A 25912-nucleotide genomic window follows, 5' to 3' on the forward strand; every position below is an offset into this window, starting at 1 on the left:
TTTAAACGTCCGTGGCTTTTGTGGTATGAGACTAGTGAGAGTCGGTTACGTGATATTGTATTTTGAAAAGTTTCCTCACCGACACTTATTTGTGGCATTCAGTCTAGGTAGTGGCTTGGTACGATGTTTTTATGTTTGCTTACAGTGTGCTTGTGTGTTGCCTGAGTGCACTGCGACTTGCTAGTTTGTTTGTGTTACACTCCAAGAAGTAGGCCATAAGTGGACGATGGGATTTACCAATGCACAAAAAGCCGTAATGCTCGTCGTGTTTGGAGAGTGTAGGTAGAATGCAGTTCGTTCTTGTACGATGTGTGCGTCAAGATATCCGAATACACGTCAACCATCCTCTTCAACCAGTTGCGTGTAAGTGGTAGTGTGACACCTAGACAAAGTAACAGAAAGAAATAACGACAAAACTAGGTGAATTTCAAGTCTTTCTGTTGTTGCAGTTCATCTGCACATTAGCTCCCGCACAATCACACGAGGTAGTGGCTTGAGTCAGGCAAGGGTCCTACGCATTTTCCATCGACATAAGTTCCAATTCTACCGCGTCTCTCTCCGTTAAGAGCTAGCTGCATGGAAACGATTATGAGAATCGTGATGTTCTGTACTTGGGTATTTCGATAGGAAACTCCAGATGTATCACGTATCTTGTTTAGAGATGAAACCACAATTACCAATCATTGCCACGGAAAACTCCGAGACATACACTATTGGTCTGTTGAGTCACCGCTAGCTTCGTCAACACGCACTTCAGCGCCCTTGCAGAGGGCCGTTTTTCATAGATGGAACGCTGAACACGCACAGTTATCGCAGTCTCCTAATAGACCATCTTCCAAAGATGCTAGAAGTCGTTCTTCGGCAGACTATGAGCAACCCGTGGCACCAACATGGTGCCCCTCCCTCCCCCCCCCCCCCCAGCCCATCATGCACGAACCACTATAGCATGTCTTCCGAATGGTTTATAGATTGTTGGATTGGACGCAGAGGACCTGTGCCTTGGCAGGTTCGTTCCCCGGATTTGACGCCTGTAGAATTTTTTCTGTGGGTAAAACAGAAAGACACTTTCAACAAGCCCCGATCCCCTAAGGAATGTGATCTGGGCTACAAGGACCTACCAATTATCCCGATGATACGCAACGATACATTTCTACAGGCTTTTCGGACATCTTCGCGGAAATGATATCACGTGTGCAGCAATCGTTTAGCACCAGTCTGGAAGCGTGTTTTGCCTCTGCCTGTGGTCGTTTCAAATGCGATTTCTGATGGTCAGTTGTCTCGTTACTTGTCATAATCCATACAACTAGTGTATGGACTTTTTCTTTAGAGTGTGCACTTGAATCCTGCAACAATTTCACACACTAAGGAACAAGTGCGACAAATCGCAGTTCTCACAAACACCACTGACTCTAATTTACCCTGCTTTTAGTTTTTTAAGCTAATAGACGTTTTTCAATTTAAAAATTGTGTGTTTGAACAAAAAAATATGCTTTCTAAGTATTATTACAATATGTTGAGTTGCTTACATTACTAGCACCTAACCAGCATTCTGTTCTGTGAAAACCACACATCAATAACTCTTCCATTTCAGCAATCTTGGCGGTGCAAGTTTTAGGTGATTGCCGCTGTCATTCGCAGGTGCCCGCCGAGCACAGCCTCGTGAAAATATTTGAAAACTGCTGACACTAATCCCGCAGAAGATAGATTACCTACATGCTACCAAAGCGGCGGCATCCCGTCGCAGGAACAAAGGATGACAGATGTCCTGTTGCGTTTGCGTCCCGGTCTTTGCCTCTTGCCAAGGTAAAATGATTTAGAGGCGTTGGTGATCCTCTTCGTACAAGAAAATTTCGGTTTCTGTCCTGAGCATTTAGAGGTTTCCGTCAAAACGGATAATCAGGCTTTAAACTGGATCCTTGCTCGACCACACGGAACAGGCCCCATCACCCGTTGTGATGTCCATATTTCAGCACTACATGTCTACATCAAAGACGTAGGATGGCTCGACAGTCCAGTGGCCTTTGTTCCGAGCCGCGTGCTTGAAGAGTATGTCGGGAATGCCAACGTTGGGGTTGCGGTTTGATCTGTATTAACTGATATCTCAAGGAAAGGCAAAAATAAACCCTGGTCTTGATGAGATGAAATAGAAACTTGCCGCCGGAGAAGAAGAGCCTGATTACCAACCATTAAGAGGTCTTGTTGCGTTATCTAACTCGTCCCCATTCGCCATCTATACAGCTAAAACATTTAATAGCTACACTTGATAAATTAAGAAGTTGGTAGGAACAAACCATTTAACATGAAACTACACTCCTGGAAATTGAAATAAGAACACCGTGAATTCATTGTCCCAGGAAGGGGACACTTTATTGACACATTCCTGGGGTCAGATACATCACATGATCACACTGACAGAACCACAGGCACATAGACACAGGCAACAGAGCATGCACAATGTCGGCACTAGTACAGTGTATATCCACCTTTCGCAGCAATGCAGGCTGCTATTCTCCCATGGAGACGATCGTAGAGATGCTGGATGTAGTCCTGTGGAACGGCTTGCCATGCCATTTCCACCTGGCGCCTCAGTTGGACCAGCGTTCGTGCTGGACGTGCAGACCGCGTGAGACGACGCTTCATCCAGTCCCAAACATGCTCAATGGGGGACAGATCCGGAGATCTTGCTGGCCAGGGTAGTTGACTTACACCTTCTAGAGCACGTTGGGTGGCACGGGATACATGCGGACGTGCATTGTCCTGTTGGAACAGCAAGTTCCCTTGCCGGTCTAGGAATGGTAGAACGATGGGTTCGATGACGGTTTGGATGTACCGTGCACTATTCAGTGTCCTCTCGACGATCACCAGAGGTTTATGGCCAGTGTAGGAGATCGCTCCCCACACCATGATGCCGGGTGTTGACCCTGTGTGCCTCGGTCGTATGCAGTCCTCATTGTGGCGCTCACCTGCACGGCGCCAAACACGCATACGACCATCATTGGCACCAAGGCAGAAGCGACTCTCATCGCTGAAGACGACACGTCTCCATTCGTCCCTCCATTCACGCCTGTCGCGACACCACTGGAAGCGGGCTGCACGATGTTGGGGCGTGAGGGAAGACGGCCTAACGGTGTGCGGGACCGTAGCCCAGCTTCATGGACACGGTTGCGAATGGTCCTCGCCGATACCCCAGGAGCCACAGTGTCCCTAATTTGCTGGGAAGTGGCGGTGCGGTCCCCTACGTCACTGCGTAGGATCCTACGGTCTTGGCGTGCATCCGTGCGTCGCTGCGGTCCGGTCCCAGGTCGACGGGCACGTGCACCTTCCGCCGACCACTGGCGACAACATCGATGTACTGTGGAGACCTCACGCCCCACGTGTTGAGCAATTCGGCGGTACGTCCACCCGGCCTCCCGCATGCCCACTATACGCCCTCGCTCAAAGTCCGTCAACTGCACATACGGTTCACGTCCACGCTGTCGCGGCATGCTACCAGTGTTAAAGACTGCGATGGAGCTCCGTATGCCACGGCAAACTGGCTGACACTGACGGCGGCGGTCCACAAATGCTGCGCAGCTAGCGCCATTCGACGGCCAACACCGCGGTTCCTGGTGTGTCCGCTGTGCCGTGCGTGTGATCATTGCTTGTACAGCCCTCTCGCAGTGTCCGGAGCAAGTATGGTGGGTCTGACACACCGGTGTCAATGTGTTCTTTTTTCCATTTCCAGGAGTGTATAAATGGGGAGCCTAATATCAAAGATGCCAAAGTAAGCTTTCCATTTTTTTACAGGAGACCCAGAAGACTAAATATCATATTAGCAAAAGACCCACGCTTGTGAAATTTTTTGCCTTCTCTTTTTTTACCACAAACAAATGACTTTCAGTAACGGAAACATGCAGAAATTAATAGTCAAGTAGTAAAAATGTATTAAAAGGAAGACTTAGCAGACTTTGATACAAACTATGAGATTTTTCCTATTTCGAAACTAAACCCAAGTGTATCCAAGTACTTCTTAGGTTGGTTGTTAGTATATTTTTTTTAAATGTCTAACACTCCGTGCCACATGCATTTTTGTTTTAAGAATGAGTCTATTGACAATTAATTTAATATTAACATGCAATACATAAAGGATGGAAGGGTCTGACCAGAACCATTACCGAACGATCAGGTCGAACCGTTTACAAACGAAGTTATCTAAAAGTAAAAAATAAGTAAATAAAATAAAGATCCATTAACATTAATTTTAGCACTGATTTATCTTATATAAAAGAAATGAGTAACATCTTTCAAACACATGCAAAGTAACAATAAGGAATTAAGCACATGAACTGAGCACTGTATTTTCACCTTCTTCCATATTCTCACATTCGCTATATTTTTCTTCCTCTTCCTCAAGAGGAGCTTCTTTTCCAGTAATGCTGATGTAGCATTAGAGTCATTCAGTTTCATGCTATTTTTCAAAGAAAAACATCTCTGACAACTTCTTACATCTGTAACCTCTTTGGGGTACATGGCAAACCCAAGAGGTATAGGCGAAGGACTCATCAGACCAAATTATTTGCCTTTCTTTGTATCAGCAAGAAACCTGCCAATGGCTTTCTTACAAGCTACCTTCCCAGCTACAAACACGTTTGTGTGACTTTTATTGATAAAAAATTGGAAGCTTTTCACCTTTTCACAAGACGATTTTGAAATTGATCAAAAAGACAATACTATAAAGCGCTAACGTACACACACACACACACACACACACACACACACACACACACACACACACACACACACACACACGCAAATACATACAGCTCGCAAGTAAACAAAACAAGATGGGTGCCGCTATACCAGTGTTATGATTGGCTACTGGTGGATTTAGTCTTTTTGAACACCTGCTTGGACTTGGACTTGAAGTAAAGCCACACTTTTAAGGCCTTTTTAAACATTTTCGCCCCTTTTTCGCACTTGGTGAGGGTACCATCAGATTCATCGTGGAAAATACTGTAAGAAAATATGAATATCAGAAAATCGAGGAAAATGAACTTGGCCATCTTTATACTATGCTGTTCATACAATTAAGTCTTTTTATGTCTGTAGGAGCTAATAACAAAACACCAAATAGAAAAAAAATCTTCTGCAACTCAGTAGGGAGTGGAGCCCAGCAAACATCTCTAAACAGACTGGACCTTATATTAAAGTAGACTACGCAGCATAAGTGAGCATCAACCAACAATGCTCTGAAATCTGGTCTCCAACGTTAGTTCTTTTTGACTGAACGGGGGCTCTCCGATGCAGATGCTGGTACACCAGTCGCCCTTTGTCCACACCCCAACAACGACGATTCTTTCTCCAGATGTACAGCTGCAGACTTCGCTGCCGGTTCGCAAGCTCGCATTCGCCCTAGCATCGATGTTATACACTCAGCCACAAGCTGCTCTGAAGGCGCCTACACAGCTTGTCCACTTGGAGTGGAGTAGCCGCTCTAGTTGCTAGCTGAAATCGTCTTCCGTAGCTGCCAGTAAGAGACTCTCCCAGGTCCCCACGCTATCTCAGTAAGCCTGTCAAAGACTCGGAAGTCCCCTGGCATATCGCCTGGGGTGCTACGCACGAATTCTCTGGTCAGTAACACTCAGAGAGTGAAATCGCATGCAATATTTATAAGAGCTTACTCAGCTCAGGGATCACGAATCACTTCCTAGTAAAGGAATTAATCACAACCTAGAGTTAAATTATACGGTAGCAAACCTGGGTCCATACTGCGAGATGACGCTAACAGTAACGACCTATAATTACAGAGTCCCAGGAGAAAAATGCCAAGACATACTTCCTAGTCAGGTCACATCTCTTTCAAGTAGAGTAGCTCCCCTAAGTATGCAAAATGTCAACTCCGAGAGGTCTTTCGTTACTCATAATTGTAGTCCAAATCTCAGAACTAGTTTCGTCGTAAATAAATGGGTTAATGAAAGGCAGTTTGTAGTAAACCAGTTTTACATGTCAGAGTACTGATTAGTATAACAATTCAATGTTAGGACGTAATGTGTATTTATACAAAATTCGAACAAATCATTAATAAAACGTGTAGAGCAGCTTATAGAAGAGAATTCCTTCTATACTGTGACAGTTGTGGGCAGTCACTGATGACGGGCGTTGTCTTATTGTTGCAGGCGGTGTCCGATTTGTTGCTGGGAGTGTTCTGCATGCCTTTCACGCTGGTGGGTCAATTACTGAGGAACTTTATCTTCGGCAGTGCCATGTGCCGCCTCATATCCTACTTTCAGGGTGAGTATGATGGATCTGTTTACACATCACCTAATAGTTAATATATCACCTCAGTTAATTAACTTTAATTATAATGAAACGAAATTAGCTCACATATCCTTGGGAAATAATATTCATTGATGATCACATTGATTGCGTCGGTAACGGGTGGAAGGAGAACATGTCACCATATTATGATATCAAAACGCAGTTATTTGAAAGAAATCAGATTACAGTTAATATAAGACAATATAAGTTTTCCAGATTTTTTTAAGCTGTGGTGGTGCGCCACGCTAAGTCGAATAATTTTATTCTTAACCGGTATAATCTTACACAAAGGAAAAGGTAACAACTACAGGATTATATTTTTAAAAGTATATGTTCACGAAAAAAGAAACGCAACACCAAAAAAATAATTAAGTTAGACTAATGAAATTTCAGGAATACATTAGTCTATGTAAAATATTTTAGTTATTGACATTTCTAAATCGCAGACAAACGTAAGTAGGGCGTAAGACATTTCAAACATGAAATGCTGGTACATTAATAAACGGTATAGCCTCTGGAACGTTCAATGCAAGCAAGCAAGCAAGCAAACGTGCATAAATTGTGTTGTACATGTGCTGGATGTCAGTATGCGCGATGGAGTTGCACTTTGCCGCTCAGTATAGCTACAATTAATGCTATTTATGGATAATAATGGAGTTGTCATCCTATGAGGTGACATGTGCACGATTGGAGACATACTTGACGATCGTGAAGGCCAAGGCATTCTGTAGAGCATTTTGGGTTAGAACAGCGGTATGTGGGACAGCGTTTCCCTGTTACAAAACATCCCCCTGAATGCTCGTCATCAATGTCAGCCCAACAGGTCGAATCACCAGACTGATGTATAAATGTGGGTCCATTAGCAGTCACGTACACTGGCTAGATTCCTGCTAATTCTTTTTGCAATATCACAGAAGTAACTTCCAGCTTCTCGTAGCCCCATTACATACCCTCGTTCAAACTCAGTGTTAACAATGATGTCTTTGTGAAATGACATTAGTCAAGAATGTCTTTAAGGTGACAAAGTTCAGTCTTTAATTTCACTACCGGTCGCAACCGCTACATCACGTACTTACAGCAAATCAGATTTGCAACCTTTTATGCGACTGGCGCGAAATTTCAATGGACATCAATTTTCACATATAGAAACAAGACTAACACTTTCGTTTGTGTAGCGCAACTCCTTAATTTTTTTCTGTGAGCGTATTTTAAACATACATGTAACGTATACTGAAGTTGCGAAAGTCGCGGGACACTCCCTAATATCGTGTCGGACCTCCTTTTGTCCGGGAGGAAGCAGCAGCTCGACGTGCCATGTAGACAACAAGTCGTCGGAAGTCCCGTACAGAAATACTGAGCTATGCTTCCGCTAAAGCCACACATAATTAAGAAAGTGTTACCAGCACACATTAACATTGTAGAATTTGACTGGTTTGGTGGTCCAGGTGTTATGGCGGGTATGAGACACATTACCGCATGACCGCACTGACATTCAGGTCTTTGAAAACGGATACTTGACTATCAACGTTACTATGACCCTGCACACATTCCCTAGTTTCCTCCCCTATCAGGAGTGCATTCGGTCTTGACTTCATTTTTAGGTATAACAATACCCGACCGCATGAAATAGTAACGGTGGAGGATGGGTTGGAACGAGGGGATATTCAGCAATTGGATTGGGCTGACGGTTCCTCTTACTTTAGTCACACGAAGCACGTGTGGGATGTGTTGGGGAAACGTATTGTAGCACGTCAAATGAATCAAAGACCCTCCAGCGCTTTCAGATAGTGCTAGTGGGACGCATTACCGTCCTTGGTGATCACACAACTTATTAAAAACCATTTTCAGAATTTTATAATTCCCAGGGGATCATCATAAATTGCGCTGAGTTCAGTATAATTGTTGTCCTTGAATAAAAGGACCGTTTCAATTCCTATCATTACTTATTTCGTTCAGTTTTCTCCTAAACTGCACACCACTGCAGCAGTTTGTTCTATGTTTAGTCCAAGTTTCATCAACCTATGTTATATTACACTGACTCATCTTACGAAAGTTACTTTCGCCCTTACGTTTTGCACACCAGTATACTTCGGCAAGTCCGAACTACTCATAATGAATCCCAGAAATGAAGAGTTCGGTTTTGAACCTTTTGAATGAGATACAACGTCGGAGGAATTCGTGAAACTGTTGTTTTATTTTGGGATGTATTCTTTGAGCACATCTCTCGTTCGTTTCTTAAACTAATGAATTACTCAAAAGCACAATTTAAGAAAACACTGTAATTTTGAGGTTCCCCAAGCAAGTGCTAAGGCCCTTCTGCTGTTAATGAGGTATATAACTGATACAGGAGCCAATCTGAACAGCCCTCTTAGAATGTTTGCAGATTATGCTGTCGCTTACTGTCTGCTAAAGATAACAGATCAGAACCATTTTCAAAGTGCTTTAGACAAGATACATCATTAGTGCAAAAAGTGGCAGCTAACCCTATACAATGAAAAACCTGAGGTCATCCACAAGAGTACTAAAAGGAATCGTTTAAATTTCTTCTACACCATAAATCGCACAAATATCTGGGATTTACAATCACAAAGAACTTAAATTGGAACGAGCAATGATTTTACTGCTAAGAATAACGTAAGACTGCGTTTGTAGGCAGAATTCTTAAAAGATGCAACAAATCCACTAAGAAGACTGTCTGAGCAATGCTTATTTGTACTCTGCTAGTGTGTTGCTGTGGAACTTACTTCTTCATTTATTTACACGTCTAGTTCCGTAGGACCAAACTGAGGAGCAAATCTGCAAGCTCATGGAACATGTCAGTACATTAAATTACAACATAAAAGTAATAACAGATAAAAATAAAATGTTTATGAACCCAAAAAAAGTCAAGCCATAAGCTTAAGTCAAGTCAATCAAGAATACAACATAAAAATCAGCTTAATTTTTCAAGTAACTCCTCAAACGAGTAGGAGGAGTGACCCATGAGGAAAATTTCAGATTCGATTTGAAGTAGCATGGATTACTGCTAAGATTTTTGAATCGATGTGGTAGCTTATTGAAAATGGGTTCACCAGTACACTGCACAACTTTCTGCACGAGAGTTAACGAAGTCCAATCCAAATGCAGTTTTGATTTCAGCCGAGTATTCACCAAGTGAAAGCTGCATATTATTGGGAATACGCCGATATTGTAATCAAGATATGACAGTAAAGAATATATGTATCGAGAGGCCAATGCCAAAATACCCTGTGTAGTGAACAGGGGTGGACAAGGTATTCGTGAACTTACAGCACTTATTGCCCGAATCACCAGTTTCTGATCAAAAATATCCTTCTAGATTTGAAAGAGTTACCCCAAAATATAATACCATACGACATAAGTGAATGTAAACAACCAAAGTAGATTAATTTTCATGTTGAGCAATCACTTACGTCAGATACCGTTCCAATAGTAAAACTGGCAGCGTCAGGTGGCTTGCGGAGTATGGATGTAGATGAAGATGTAGATGTAGGTGAAGTCTTTGGACAAGAATCTGAACGCGGGATTTCCCCAACAGATTACTACCTATAGAACACCTAGAAATTTTAACTGTTCAGTTTAACTTATTCTATGAAATTAAAACGTAGGGCGTTGTTGAACTGTATGTTAGAAACTGTAAAAACTGTGATTTGGCATTAGTTTTGTTTGTCTACAAGCCATGTACTTCCGTCATGAACTGCACTACTTGAGACTGAGCCAATCTTGCATTCAGCCCCCTTTACTACCAAGTTAGTGTCATCAACAAACAGAAATATTTTACAGTTCCCTGTAATACTAGAGAGCAATCATTTATGTAAATAAGGAACAGGAGTGACCCCAGCACTGATGCCTGGGGCACCCACCATTTGACCATACCCCACACAGATCCCACATCACAGACATTCTCAACACTGTGAATAATAGCCTTTTGCTGTTTCTTGAAAGTAAGAGGTGAACCAATTGTGAACAACTCCCTGTATTCAATAATGGTCCCACGTCTGGAGCAATATTTTGTGATCAACACAATCAAACACCTTAGTTAAGTCAAAAACTATTCCTGGTGCTCTAAACCTTTTGTTTAACCAATCCAGTACCTCATCGAGACAAAAGAATATAGCATTTCAATTGTGAAACCACTTCTACTGCCGAACTGTACATTTGATAGCAAATTGTGCGATATAAAATAAACAATTATCCTTACATACGCAGCGTGTCCAATAACGTTAGCAATCATTGATGGCGTAGAAATAGGTATAAATTGTCTGCATTATCCCTTTCTGCCTTTTTATAAAGTGGCTTTACTACTAAGTACTTTAATCGTTTAGGAAATTGACCATTCCTAAAGGAAAACTTACAAAAATGGCTAAATACAGGGCTAACATGTGCCGCACATTACTATAATATTCTGCTAGGCATTTCATCATATACATGAGAGTCCTTAGTCTTCAGTGACTTAATTATTGACTCAGTCTAGCCCTTGTCTGAAATACACCTCTTTGATACAGACATCAGTCGCAGAAATCCATTTGCCAAGAGAGTTATACGATTCTCTGTAGAAACTAAATTTTTGTTTAATTCACCAGACATGCTCAGAGAATGGTTATTCAATCTGACCATATAGCTCCAATTTTCTCCTGTGAATTCTGATTGAGTACCACTTACTATTTGCCTTCCTAATGACATTTTTATGGACCTTACATTATTGTTCGTAATGGGCTACAGTAGCTTGATTGTGACTATTTTTAATATTTTGATATAATTCCCTCTTTGTTTTACATGACATCGTTAATCCCCTATTCGGCCACCCAGGCTGCCTTTTGCTGCTGGTACCCCATTTAGAACGCTCTCTCAAAGAGGATGAAAAATGTGTTAAGGAAAGCATTATATTTCTCATCTGTTTTATCACCAGTATAAACATCCTGCCACTCTTGTTGCTTGAAGAGGTTTAAAAAAACTCTCTGTTGCCATTGGATTAAAAAATGGGATATGAATTCCTAAGGGACCAACCTGCTGAAGTCATCGGTCCATAGACTTACACACCACTTAAACTAACTTAAAGCTAGGGACAACAATCACATCAATGATTGAGGGTGGGCTCGAACCTCCGGCGGGAGGGCCATTGGATTAACTTTCCCAGATAGTTAATAATTATATGTGACATTTGCTTGAGTACAAAAGCCTTTTAGTGTTAAAATTTCTGCATTATGGTCTGAAAGGCCATTCACCCTTTTACTGACAGAATGATCATCTAGCTATGAAGAAAAGAATAAAAATTTGTCTGAAGCTGTGCTGCTGTTTCCCTGCACCCTAGTTGGAGAAAACATAGTCTGCATGAGATCATTTGAACTTAGGAGATCTACCAACATACTTTTTCTTGCACAATCATACACGAAATTATTACTGAATTCACCACATATAACCAATTTACATTGCTTCCTATAAAGTGAGTGAATAACTCTCTGTAGTTTGAGAAGAAATACTCTGAAGTCAGAGATAGAACACCTATAAACAACAAAAATTGGAAGTTTAGTTTCATTAAATTCAACTGCCCCTTCACAACATTCAAATATTTGTTAAATGCATTGCTGCGAAACATCTGTCTTACCAAATGGAATTCTGTTACGTAAATGACCTCTCTCCCACTTCACAAGGAACTCCTTGAAAAACAGCCAACTAATCTGTATCCTGGTAAAGGAAGCCTCTGAATAGTGAAATTATTTAAGAGGTGATCTAATATACCAATAACTTTAAAGTCAACATCTGTAAACAGATCACTAACTTTATCTCTAATACTGTTATATTCTGATCAAATATGCTAATTCATTCTCTACTGGTAAACATACTCTCCTGCTCCTCTATTAACTTATTTTTAATACAGGTTCTGCATTCCCAGGAGAGGATCTCGATAGAATGTCCACTGGCTTTCCCACTGCATTTGACTCCCAACCCTCCCCAGTCAAAATACTTTGAAAAAATCCCACACTGTAATCCACTACTCACAAACGTAGAACAGAGCCTACACTTGTCACTCATTGAAAAATTTAACCGTTGCTGAAAAACCTAAACGCCTACATTACCGAAGTGCAATTACACAAGTAGAACTATTTATAGAACTAACAATAGCACTCCCGGACTCTCTGTCTCTACTAAGAGAGCAACTACTTTTATTAACAGTACTAACCCACAACTAATACCGGTACCAGCAAAACGTCACAAAATTTATTAATAAACAACTAAACTCCTCCAGAACAGCCCATGAAGGCCCAACGGTATCGACCGACCACCGTATCATCCTTAGCCACAGTCATCAGTGGATGTGGATATGAAGAGGCATTTGGTCAGCACACTGCTATCCTGGCTATATGTCAGTTTCCGAAACTAGAGCCACTACTTCTTAATCAAGTAGCTCCTCAGATTTCCTCACAAGGGCTGAGCTCTGCAGACATGATGGTAACACAACCAAATGCGAGCTCAGCCTGACAGAGTTTAGGTGATCTGATGGGAACTGGTTTTACCACTGGTGCAAGGCCGTTGGCACAAAATTTACTAGCTAAAACCAAAAATTTAAGCCACCACTGGAGCACCCAGCGAAGTTAAAACAGTAAATGAAAATTTTACTGAAATATTTCACTAGAAACAATATGAACTGTCAGCTGAAAACTAAAGCAAGAAATTTACTAAACGACTTCAACGCACAGAAGACTCTAAAAAACAGCGAGAGAAGGTTAGCAGAAGTTTATTACATCATTATTCTGCCACAAACAGCACAATGTAGGATCCTTACCAGACTGAATTATAGATGATATCGAAAAAGTTCAAATAAGGGACACTGGTTTTGTAACCTGTGGCGAAATAAGGCCGGCAGTATCATTGATATTATACGTGAATTGCAGTTGCAGTCATTAAAGCAAAGCTGATTGTCACTGCAGAGTTATCGTTTCACTAAATTTCAGTAGCAACCTTTCGTGTCTGAGTGTGAAGATATTCTGTTGACGTAAACCTACGTAGGAAGACATAATTATTTATTTATTTACTTAGTGTGCATCTAGTAGAGAGGTATCAGTGATTAGAAATATGTATATGCAATAATTATTTCCAGAAGAGAAACTTAGTAAAATTTGTGCTTCACAACTGGATATCCAACCCTTCAATCCATTGCGCTGCACCTGGAGTTGCCAGCAGACAGTCCTGTTAATAACAGTGATAGATTCGAATCTTCAAGTCATTGAAAATGTGATGAGCAGTATGGCGTGGGGCTCTGCAGTCACAGTCAACATTAGGTTGCTTTCTAGTTGTGGAGAGCATCTTTGCACTGGCCATAGCCCATTCTAATTCTGTTCAGGGCACTCCAGGTCTTGCTTGGTAGATGGAATCCACGTGGAAGTCCAGCACCAGCAAACATGTTATGCAGCGTAGATCGGTCACTGTTTCTCACCAACTGTTCCATTCATCAAGATTCACGAAGAGGTCTAAAATCCTTGTTAACCCTATTAGTAGCATCACATATGATCTCCTGGCAATGACCAGTCAACTAAATACCAGAAACAGTTCTCTTCAGACCTCATTAACGAAGATGTGGGGAACCATATAATCTTAATAAAATAAATCGAGACTCGATTGGAAACATGTAACTGTTCTCCTTTTCACGCATGTTGAGTGTAGGATGCAAGAGAAATAGTGTCAATGTGATTTGATCAACATTTTCAGACAAGTAGTATAGTAGCTCTAAAGTAGTAGATTAATCACAGGCTGATTGGAATGGTTTATTTACATGTTGCAAGTTAAACACAGACTACTAAAATTGGCGAACAACACCTGTATTTACAATCTCTCACTTCCCTTGCGAATTTAGCAGAAAATAAATTTTTAATCGAAATACTTTTACAATTAGCACATTAAATTCTTGAATTATACATATTCACAAATCTAATAATCAGGGCTACAAGAATATAGTATTTGTTACTCAAATATTATTCATTTTTTCGCAATGAATGTTCTATAATGTGTTCTAGAATGCAGAATTTATTTACCATCAATAAATCTCAAACAAATAATTTTTTAAAAAAGCAACTTGTCTTTCAGAAGTGGAGAAAAGCAGATTTTAATGGAGATATCTCGATACTAATACCAATAACATTCATCTATGAAGAAAAGTTAGGTGATACTTTGTAGGTATTGTAATTTCATCGTATTTAATTAAATTAAAAGTTGTAGCAAAACTAATTTTGGTATTGCAGTCAGGAAGATGATAAATAAACACTAAATAATCAAGTCTAGTGTCTACAGTCTTTGATAAAATTCTAATAATTGTTACAGCATATTGATTACATATTACATTTTTAATAGACAGTGTAAAAGAAACAGGAAGTGTTGCTTGAATCACTTGATTTTCCTTTCATTTCTAAGTATTTCCTTTATTTTACAATAAATGATTTGATTACAAACTGTAACTACCATACCTTACATGTATGTGTTTTACTTGACTACTGTTGAATAGAAATGTTTTTATTAGTTACAAAACATACAGAATGAAATAATTACATGTATATGATAACAAGTATCACATAATGTAAAGTACTGTAAGTATCAAGTGCTTCTATAAATATTAGTGTTACCTACTTCAGTAATGGAACCTAACCCCATGCCCCCACTACACGATTATTCAACACCTCTGCCCCCAAGTTTTAGGCACATATGATATGCATAGGACTATGTTACTATTTAGATGTACATGTTTAAAAAGTTAGTCATCCCATTATCTCTTGCATTGTTAAATGGTATCAACATAACCTAAAAATAATCTTGAAACATTTTATGTAATATGAAACATGTCTAATCAGTTGTGGATATAAAGGTCAGATCACATGAAATACAAAATGTAATAAAGTTCCCAACACATCTCCAGTTATAATAATTTTTCACAATTTTAGTTTGTGATATTTCAAAGATTTTAAATGTAATTACAGACTTCATAATTGTGTCCATCTTCCATTTACTGATGTCTACTCCCATTTTTGAGAACTGACTCGAAATACTAATTCATCAGGCTTGTGATGTCAAAATTGTGTCCTAGTCATCTTTGATTTCTCTCCTTCATTTGTCTTAGCTGGTATTAATATCACAAATTTACCCTTGTGTTAGGGATGGGAACTGGTTCTTTTCACACTCATACAATTATGTTCACTTTAAGCCGAATAATTTCAGTGTCCATAGCTCAGGATACAAAAATTAGTAACAACAATCTTACACATACAGTTGAAAACCTGAAGGCAAATATTGAATCATTTACAATAAATATTTGTATGTGTAATGAGTAATCAATTCTGTTTGACATCGTCAGTTTAGCTTCAGTGCAGAAGTCTGTAATAAACACTTTTTCAAAGATCAATTATTCTTAAATTAAGAGAGAAGAAGTTATATTAAAAATTAAATCCAATGTTATAGTCAGTATTTCTGGTATGTCATCTCTTTGAACATTGATGTTTCATATGTAAACTCGTAGTTTTCATATGAGCAATTAGTTACTAGTATCTTGGTACTCAAAAATACATGTAAAAAAATGACAGGATTCACTAATTATTAATCATAAGTAAAAAAAAGTATGCAAAATAACTCTATCTACATTGCCAATAGCTTGGTGGTTGTAAAGCATTTAGCTGCCCCATCTTTCTATATGTTGTGTAATTCATTAGCTGAAAATGTCATCAGTAGTATACCCATTTCAAAAAAGTATCAAAGATTAACTTTTTGGCTTTTCCAAGCATCATAAATAATAATCAATATATTTTGTAAAATTTAAAATTACTGACACTATAAGGGACAATGGTAAGTAAAGTGTTCCAGATCAACTTCGCTACACTGCATTAACCACTTTACAAATATACAATCACAGACAAAAGAAAATTAATTCCATTCATCATATTACACGTTTTGGGAAAGTATGCAACTGTGTCATTCATCATTTAAATAACGAAAACTGCACCAATTACTTATTTTTTGGTGTTAAGCACAACGAGAATCGAGAATTTATTCTCATTTTCAAATACTTCAAGTGCATTAGATTATATGATGTGTTTGGTGATGCTCATATGTGTCATTTGCTACCACTCTTGCATCTTTTTGAGGTTAGATTCCAATTGGAAAGTTGTACAAAATGAAATTTAGAGGATTTTTAAATGCTAATGCTAAAAATGGTATTTTTGTTTGTTTACTGTCAGGTAGTGTGACTCCTTCATTACACACACACACACACACACACACACACACACACACACACACACACACACACACACACACGCAGATCAGCACTTACTTACATTGTTCAGGCTGCTAAGTTATTATGACACTGTACCTTCATAAAGTGTTTGTACACAGAGTTTTAACAGTGATTTGGAATATATATATTGTATATCATTATTAATATTCCAGGATTAATCAATAGAAAGATTAATTTATAGCATCATCTTGTTGTGTTCCTGCTAGCCTCGGCCAAACCTCTTCATCCAGCACATCTTCCTTTTCGATGCTGCAATGTTCCATTACTCCATTTATGTGGTCTGTACAAGAATGTCATGGTCTTCCACACTTAAATCTGCAGGGTAGATTACATTCATAAACCTTCTTTGGCCACCGATGATCTGGTATTGTCATTCTATGTCTGTAGCATTTTCTTTCAATTTTATCTATCACTCTATCATTTGCTTCATTCTAGCTCTTACTTCATAATTAGTGTTTCTTTCGATTCTTGAAGATAACCATAATATTATCTACTCTTTTCTTGTTGCTGTTGGAAACATTCTTATCCCATCAATAAGAATTCATACACCCTTACACTTTTCTGCTTTGCTGTATTCTATATTTTACTTCTGTATGGCGCAATCGATTTTTATCAATATGTGTCCTGAGATATTTAAATTTCTCTACCTTTCCCATAACTGCTTTGTCATTGATGTGTACTTCAAATTTTGCATCACTATTCACCTCCAGATACTCTATTTTTCTTAGACTCATTTATAGCCCCCATTTGTTGTATTCCTGATACAATCGTCATATCATGAACTTGCGAGCTAACATCCCAATGGTGTTCAGGCTCACATGCGGTTCCCCTTACTCAAAATGTCTTGGCTCAATCTCTTCTAGGGGTTGAATCCCATGTGTCGCATTGCACACCATAAGTTAGTTATTTGTGACCCTTTGATTAAATTGCCTGGTTACCAGCGTGCTTTATGATAAATAAATGCAGAACAAACTTTACAACAAATATTTTGTTACCTAACGATTCAATAAGGTGTCTTGCTCTCATCGTTCAATGTGTTTTGTGTGGAGGAAATGATAATCTGATGTTAACAGAAAATACTGATAATTTGAATTTACCATATCTTTTAAAAAAGTGAAGTTATATGGTTGAAATTTACGACTTTCGTCATTTTAATGATGCGCCTCTATATGAAATGTTGATCGTTAAAATCGCCCAAAAATTTCAGATTTTAGTGTTAAGGTGTTTTTTTTACAAAACTCGTTAATCTCTCTTTATCAGTTAATCCTAGACTATTATAGAAATATCAATATTCAATTTTTATTGTGATAACCACGATAATTTATGGAGGATGGCTGAGTAAAATTACTGTGTATTGATTCCCTGCACTACTACAGAATCAAACAGTTTTCATAAATGTTTCCCCTTATGACCGATCATAGGTCCGCCATACCAAAATACTGCTACGTCTCCTTGGTTACAAAAGTCTTCTTCTAGGTTTCCCTATGGTCTAGGTTCTCGTCTGTCTCACTTGCACACTACAGTGCTTAGGCCTTAATAGACAGTAGATGCCTGTGAGTTTCTGCATCTCATTGTGAATCTGCGCCTTTTGTGGCATCTGGTCCTGGACGACAGGGTTCGTTTCACAATTCCTGAAGGCTGACTCTTTCGGCCATATACTTAAAAGAAGAGAAATGCACATTAACACACAAACTCAAGGTCATAATCATCATGTCCTATAATAGCTTGATAGTCAGCTAAACTTAATGAAAATGTCTGTACATCATAGACAGTGATTCCCATTCCTCTGCAGTTGTTCTTCCAATTTCAGAGAGCAATGTGTATGTATATATTGAACAAGAAGGGTGACATATTGTATCTTGTAGCCAACCTTTAGTGACATTAATAGGTTCTGATAACTTTGAACCTCGTTTAATCTGTAGCACATTATCTCTGTAAATTTCAATAATAATTTGTAAAAGATGATCATCCAAACCTACATCTTTCATAGCTTCCCACAGGTTACATCTAGGTAATGTATCGTAAGCTATTGCTAAATCTTCAAACGCACATTGTAGCTCCTTCCCTACTGCTACAAACTTCTCCATTAGTTGTTGTAAAATAAGTATGTTTTCTGTACATCATCTGTTGTGCCTAAGCCCGCGCTCGTCTTCCCCAATATGGTGGCCAACATTTTGTCTAATTTTTGCAACATTGTCTTGCCAAATAAGAGGCTCATTGTACAGTTGACAGTAATGCCTATATAGCAGTTTGTGTTTTTTCTATTCCCTTTCCCTGATAATGATAAATTTCGTAAGTGAATGTATGTATTGTGAAGGTACTGTGAATACCTCGAGTTCCTTTAATAAATCTCTGCTAGGTGATATTGGCTGGGATCCAGCTTTTGTGCAATGAGTACTTTCTCTCTTAATGACGAATTGCCCCAAAATATGATGCCATATGAAAGCAGTGTTGAAAATAGGCATAGTCAGCTAATATGCTGATACATCTATCACCATAATTTGTAATATCCCTAATAGCATAAGTAAGTGAACCTAACCATTTAAGCAAATCTTCGATGTGTTTCTTCCAATTCAATTTCTCATCAATGCACACACCTAGAAATTTTGAATATTCTACCTCAGAAACGTACTTCCATTCATAGTCTGTGTTTATCCATAGTGTTATGTCATTTACTGTACAGAATTGTACAGACTGTATTTCCTCAAAATTTTGTGAGAGACCATTTGCAGAGAGCCACTTAATAATTTTCTGAGAGACATTATTTGCTATTTCCTCAGCTGATTCTTGCTTGTTGGTTGTAATTACTATATTTTTGTCATCAGTAAAAAGATCTAGCTTTGCATCTTCATGAATATATAGTGAATATATAGGTAATATATATTAAGAACAATAAGGGACCCAAGACTGAACCCTGAGGGACACCATTCTTGATATTTCCCCAGTTAGAGGACCCTGCTGGTGTTTGCAGATTATCTGTACTGTTAACTTCAACTTTCTGTATTCTTCTAGTTAATTATGAATCAAACCATTTGTGCACTGTCCCACTTATACCACACGACTTAACCTTATCTAGAAGAATTTCATGATTTTTTTGTAGAGAATCAGGTGCTGGCTCATTGACCTAACCCCCAACTTGGAGGACCAGGATTTGATATCGGGGTTTACCTCCCTAGGAGGATTGGCTTCACCACACCTATAGATACCCCCATTCCCTAGGTGGGATACATTTCATCTGGCTCTGCCAATGAGGCCTGTCTGGCTTGGGTGACCATGCCAGTAGCTACACTACCACCGGAATAGCCCTCAACTTTGCTGGAGCATGCAAACTCTCCCAACCAGTACTGAAGATACCTTCATTAAGGCAGTGTCCCTTGGTTGTATATAATAATATGTATTTTTATCGCTACTGACCACTAAATAATGGATTACATTTTTTTCTGATGAGTAAATGTACATATTTATGAAAATTGTCACAGTTATCTGGGGCATACTCAAAGGTGACACAAAGGACGCCAATAAAATCGCAAAATTATTTAACAATGTCCTCAAAGACAAATTCCACAGGTGAATGTAAGAAAATAATAGCATTAATTTTCTTGACATATGTATGGAAAACAAAACCAACCGACACAATTTCCAAATATATGGAAAAAAGACAACCTCCACCAGCACAGTAGCTGCCACATAAAGTCACCCATTTGTACACAAGAAAGCTACATACAAACGGATGATATATAGAACAGACAAAATCCCAAAGGTGAAAGAGGATGGGGAGAAAGGATTAGATATCATTAAACAAATTGCAGTGCCTCATGACTTCCCCAGCTCTATTATACACAGTATGCAGAGACAAATAACAAGAAAGAAAGAAATTCCTGACTTTCACGTAGGAACCAATACTGCAATATGCCTTATGACGGTAACATTTCTCAAAAAATAGCAAAGCTACTTAGGCACAACAAAGTGAAAGTAGCTTTCTCCACAAAAAACTAAAACAGAAACTAGTCCACGTTTTAAACAGTAAAAAGAATGATTTCTCAGACTCAGCAATACAAAAAATCCTATGTAAAATTTGTTCAATTTACTACATAGGACAAACTGGCAGAAACTTTCAAATTAGTTACATTGAACAGATCAAATATTATACAGACAAACAATTTAAAAAATCTGCGACAGAAACATACATAAAAACACTAGACATACCCATCTGAAAACATACAAGAAGATCTTAAGACACTCGACCACATCCAAAAATCTCAAACATTAGATTTAATGTAGGAACCCTATATATACCCACAATGTAATAATATACTTGCACCACGTTTTGTAAACAAACTATGTAAGTGATGATACACAGAGCAAACAAAATCCCAGGAAACAAAGAGGACAGGAAAAAAGAATTAGGCACTATTAAACTAACTGCAGTGGCCAGTGATTGCCGCATCTCGATGATACACAGTATGCAGAGGCAAATAACAAAAAAGGAGGAAATTACTGGCTCTTTAGAATGCAATCAAATGTAATATTTGTATAATGGAGGATTCACAATACCTGTAAATAAACAAAATGTAAATGTATTTTTAAGATTAGCAACATAAAAGACCCTCAGAATTTCATTTTGTCTGCCTTTTCGATAGTGGTCTAACCTGAAGGAGACACAAAACAGCCAGAAAACCACATATGCAAATATATTGATCTAAAGAAATGCACTAATGCACTTGAAAAAGCGAATAAATTATTGATACACACTGTGCTAAGCAGCAAAAAATAACTGGCGCAGTTTTCATTACTTAAATCGCAAAAGAAAACAGGTCGCACCAGCGTTCTATAATCGGTCTCCTTACAGATGAACCACATCTTCTGAAAATTCTAACAATGAACCGAAGACGACCATCCACCATCCCCACAACTGTTATTACATTCTTGTCCCACTTCATATCACTCTATAGTGTTACGCCCAAATATTTAACCGACGTGACTGTGTCAAGCGATACACTATTAATGGAGTATTCAAACATTACAGGATTCTTTTTCCTATTCATCTGCATTAATTTACATTTATCTATATGTAGAGTTAGCTGTCATTCTTTACACCAATCACAAATCCTGTCCAAGTCATCTTGTATCCTCCTACAGTCACTCGACGACACCTTCCCGTTCACCACAGCATCATCAGCAAACAGCCGCACATTGGTATCCACCCTATCCTAAAGATCATTTATATAGATAGAACACAACAGCGGACCTACCACACTTCCCTGGGGCACTCCAGATGATACCCTCACCTTCGATGAACATACTCGGTGTTAATGGTTACTCCCAGTCATTCCACGAGCACGTCTAGGAACAGAACTAACAGACTGGAGATGCGTCTGGCTTGCGCGGTTTCCAGATGATGTAACTGAAATATCCTTACATACTCTTCAATAACGTTAACATCGCGATCTATATCTTTTTCACACAACCTATGCTTGCTTTTAGGTCGAATATTAAAAAAGGAAATTCTTCCAGAATAATACAAAACACATAGTCTTAGTTATGAAATCACTACCCAAAGTTACGAATCATGGTACAGAATGTGGCGATCCGATGGTAGTGTGTGGGTAGGGCGAATGCCCGGTGAACGTCATCTTCTAGCGTGTGTAGTGCCAACAGTAAAATTCGGAGCCGGTGGTGTTATGGTACGGTCGCATTTTTCATAGAGGGGGGGCCTGCACCCCGTATTGTTTTGCGAGGCACTATCACAGCACGGCCTACATTGACGTTTTAATCGCCTTCTTGCTTCCCACTGTTGAAGAGCAATGAGGGGATGGTGATGGCATCTTTCAACACGATCGAGCACCTGCTCATAATGCACGGCTTGTGGTGGAATGGTTACACGACAATAACATCCCTATAATGGACTGGCCCCCACAGAGTCCTGACTGCTAAAGAACATCTTTGGGATGTTTTGGAGCGCCGACTTCGTACCAGGTCTCAGCGACCGACATCGATACCTCTCCTCAGTGCAACACTCCGTCAAGAATGGGCTGCCATTCCCCAAGTAACCTTCCGCCATCTGACTGAACGTATGCTTGCGAGAGTGGAAACTGTCATAAAGACTTAGCGGGGGCCAACACCACACTGAATTCCAGCATTGCCGATGGAGGCCGCCACGAACTTGTAAGTCATTTTCAGCCAAGTATCCGGATACTTTTGATCCCATATTGTAGGAACCACATACGGCGACGTAGAGGGTCTGATCACACCATCTTCCTACACTTGGGAAACCATTTTCTTTAACTCTTGCGGCGTAGACGGGGCTAAGCAGTAAGGTGGCTGCCATATAGGCACATGATCTATGAGCTGAATGTCATACTCTGTGTTACTGGTTACTCCTGATCATTCAGTGAGCCAATCTAGGAACAGCACTGACAGACTGAAGATGTGTCTGGCTTGCATGACTTCCAGAGGATCTAACTGAATTTACTGTCTATACTCTTCAATAATGTTAGCATCGTGGTGTCTATCTTGTTCTCATAACCTATGCTTCCTTTTAGGCCGAATATTGGAGAAGGGAATTCTCCCAGTATAGTCCAAAACACACAGAGTCTTACTTATGAAGTCACTACCCAAAATAACTCTCTAAAGTTTAGGACATACAATGGCCAGGAAAATTTCAGGTCTTTTATGTTAATTCAAATCTTTCTCATTAATGGTAAATTTTCCTCTTTCATGGTCCATTCTCTACGTGTCTGTAAGGCATTTAATTTATAGAGACCTTTATGGCCCTGAACACTGATAATCCATCAATGAGCATTTACTCACTGAATCAAGTAAATTGTAAACCCAGTTCCTGATAATGACTGCACAAACAAAGGGGAGATCGCGCTTCCCACCCTTGATTTTGTTGCATTTCCTTAACGGTCTACCTCTTTGCCAGTGCCATAAGCTGTTCTTGTTATCTGGGCGTCTAACTCTACAATCCCTATGAAAGTGAATTGGGTGGTTGCAACCAAAACAATGTAATGCTCCCCGGCTGTTGACAACTTGTTTGGAATTGACAGGTCTTACTGGTCCCACTTCACTGCCAACTGTTTCTTCATGCTGCGGCCGAAAACATGGCGTGGAGGCCAGCAGTGGATAAAGTCCTCGGAAGCTCTTAGATTTACTGGAAAAATCCACTCGTTTCGTGAAGCTTCCCTAAGATTTCTCGCTTGATGCTCATACTGCAGGAATCCCTTTTTTATAAAAATTTAAAATAAGTCTCTTCTTAGGTTCCCATAATTAAAATTAAACGAACCTGTGACAAATATTACACGGACAGTATCATAAAAATACGATTCTCCTTGTAAGTTTTAATTCTACTTGAGAAATTAAGGCATATTTCTTTATCTTTCCTACTTGCAACCACATCTGGCTCTCCGTAACTTTTTTTTTTCAACTATAACACTTTTATTTCCCAAAGCTGTTCCCTATCATTTCCCAAAGAGGAAATTTGGTACATTGTTAAACGTTAGATTAAGGTAAATCTTCTTTAAGAGTAATCACATTACCAAACAAGTGTAGTGACTGTAGTTATTAATCCATTTATCATACAGATCAAAATTAAAGATTTCAGCTAAGGTTTCCAAAAATGAAATGACTTAATTAAGAAACATCTAGCACCTTTAATAGAAACTAGCTCCACTGGACTTCATATATTCAAAATTTATTCTGACATAAGACTTAATTAACCACATAAAACATGAAAACTTTGAAGGAAGTTAAGAAAATGTACACAACGAACTTCTGATACATTTAAATAGAAAATACATCTTTTCCACTTAGTGAAAAATTGAAATTAAAGATTACATCAACCAAGGTGTTGAATCAACTGGGTTCAATACGAGGTGGTGGTATGGCTTCTCGCTGCTGGCACCTAAACTTTCGTAATGCCGACAATGGGACCCAGCTTAGTACAGAGAACGAATCAGGCAAACAATCCAGCTACCAAAATGCGAGTCACAACCCACTACAGACAAGGCGCAATAGCTGGAACACAACAAACAATCATAATTTTACCAGTGTTCTGTACAAATTGACCATTATTTGAAGCAGAACACGAATCCGGAAACCGACTTCTCGGAGTACTGTCAACGTAGAGGGAACAATTAGTTCCTTAACAAGCCCTGAATTACTCGCCTTTCATAGCACACTTGCATCAATGCGAACACAGCCACTGTCATTACAGGATCACAGGGGTTTGAGCACAGTTTTCTCTGGATCAGGTGCTTGCCAGATACAATTAACGATGTCACAGATTCACGTGTAATAACTGAAAGCCCCCTCTTGGCAGCGGCGTTGTACGGACTATAGCGTATTGCGCATTACACTTAAGAGTGACTAGGACCGATAACTTCCATCCAGTCCCACAGTAAATAATTCGCCCCATATGAAGAATTAATGCTGCAGGACATCCGGTGCCATGCAGCCGTGTGTCGATGTACTCACAACAGCCCTGCTGTAATGGACGCTAAAGAGGAAGTATGTCTGCGCCCAGGAGCGGTCGGAAGTAAATACTCAGTTCCTGCCAAGTCCCTTTTCGCCTACCGGGGAACACATGTGAGGAACAGCTAAACAAATACCGGATATCTGCGACAACGCTACCGTGGAATGGTTCCATTTAAAAAATACTCACCACAGACGTTTAGACGTTTACGGCACTGGGAGACGAGACGTTCAACTCCTGTTTCATAGAACGCGATCGGCCGCTGTCAGATCCACAGCGGTACCCACTCTTTCACTTCCTCGTGCGACTGAAACCAATGTCCACATATGTCGTCCTTGGAAAGATTGGAAATTTATGGTAAGCCGGTATGAGACCAAACTGCCGAGGTCATCGGTCCCTAGGCTTACACACTACTTAATCTAACTTACACTAACTTACGCTAAGCCCCATGTCCGAGGGAGGACTCGAATCTCCGACAGTGCGGTGAGGGGGGGGGGGGGAGGGGGGAGCTTTAAGGAATGGTAAAGTATGTGGGCAATTAGATCTGGAAAACGTGTCGTGATGTACATCCTGATCTGATTTCTTACGGATGTTATGGACAGCCAGTCGGTTATTATTCATACTGGTATTGTCCTAACGCCGGAGTTGCAATTGTGGCTCCGCAGAATATAAATCCTTTGAAACAATGCTGGAGTTTACCATGAAGTGGTTCGTTGTCAATGGCGTATAGTTAGGTATCCTTGGTCTGGCATGCAGTTTGTTAGGTTCGATTAAATTGGATTCTGGCTCTTGACCTACAAACTCAGTTTCGCTTTATAGCAGTCAAGGTTGAAGGAATTTCTACTCTG

At 39.6% G+C, this 25912-nt stretch overlaps 1 protein-coding gene across 1 annotated transcript in view; it reads left to right on the forward strand.

The window, feature by feature from the left end:
* The window catches only part of LOC126355566 (cholecystokinin receptor-like), a 520285-nt gene that overhangs the window by 57752 nt on the left and 436621 nt on the right, over positions 1-25912 (forward strand). Inside the window, exon 2 of the mRNA XM_050005928.1 lies at positions 6113-6270. Coding sequence (XP_049861885.1) covers positions 6113-6270 — 158 coding nt within the window. The remainder of the gene's footprint in view (positions 1-6112; positions 6271-25912) is intronic.

Source organism: Schistocerca gregaria, chromosome 3 (genome assembly GCF_023897955.1).
Source record: "Schistocerca gregaria isolate iqSchGreg1 chromosome 3, iqSchGreg1.2, whole genome shotgun sequence".
In the NCBI taxonomy this organism is placed as follows: Eukaryota; Metazoa; Arthropoda; class Insecta; order Orthoptera; family Acrididae; genus Schistocerca; species Schistocerca gregaria.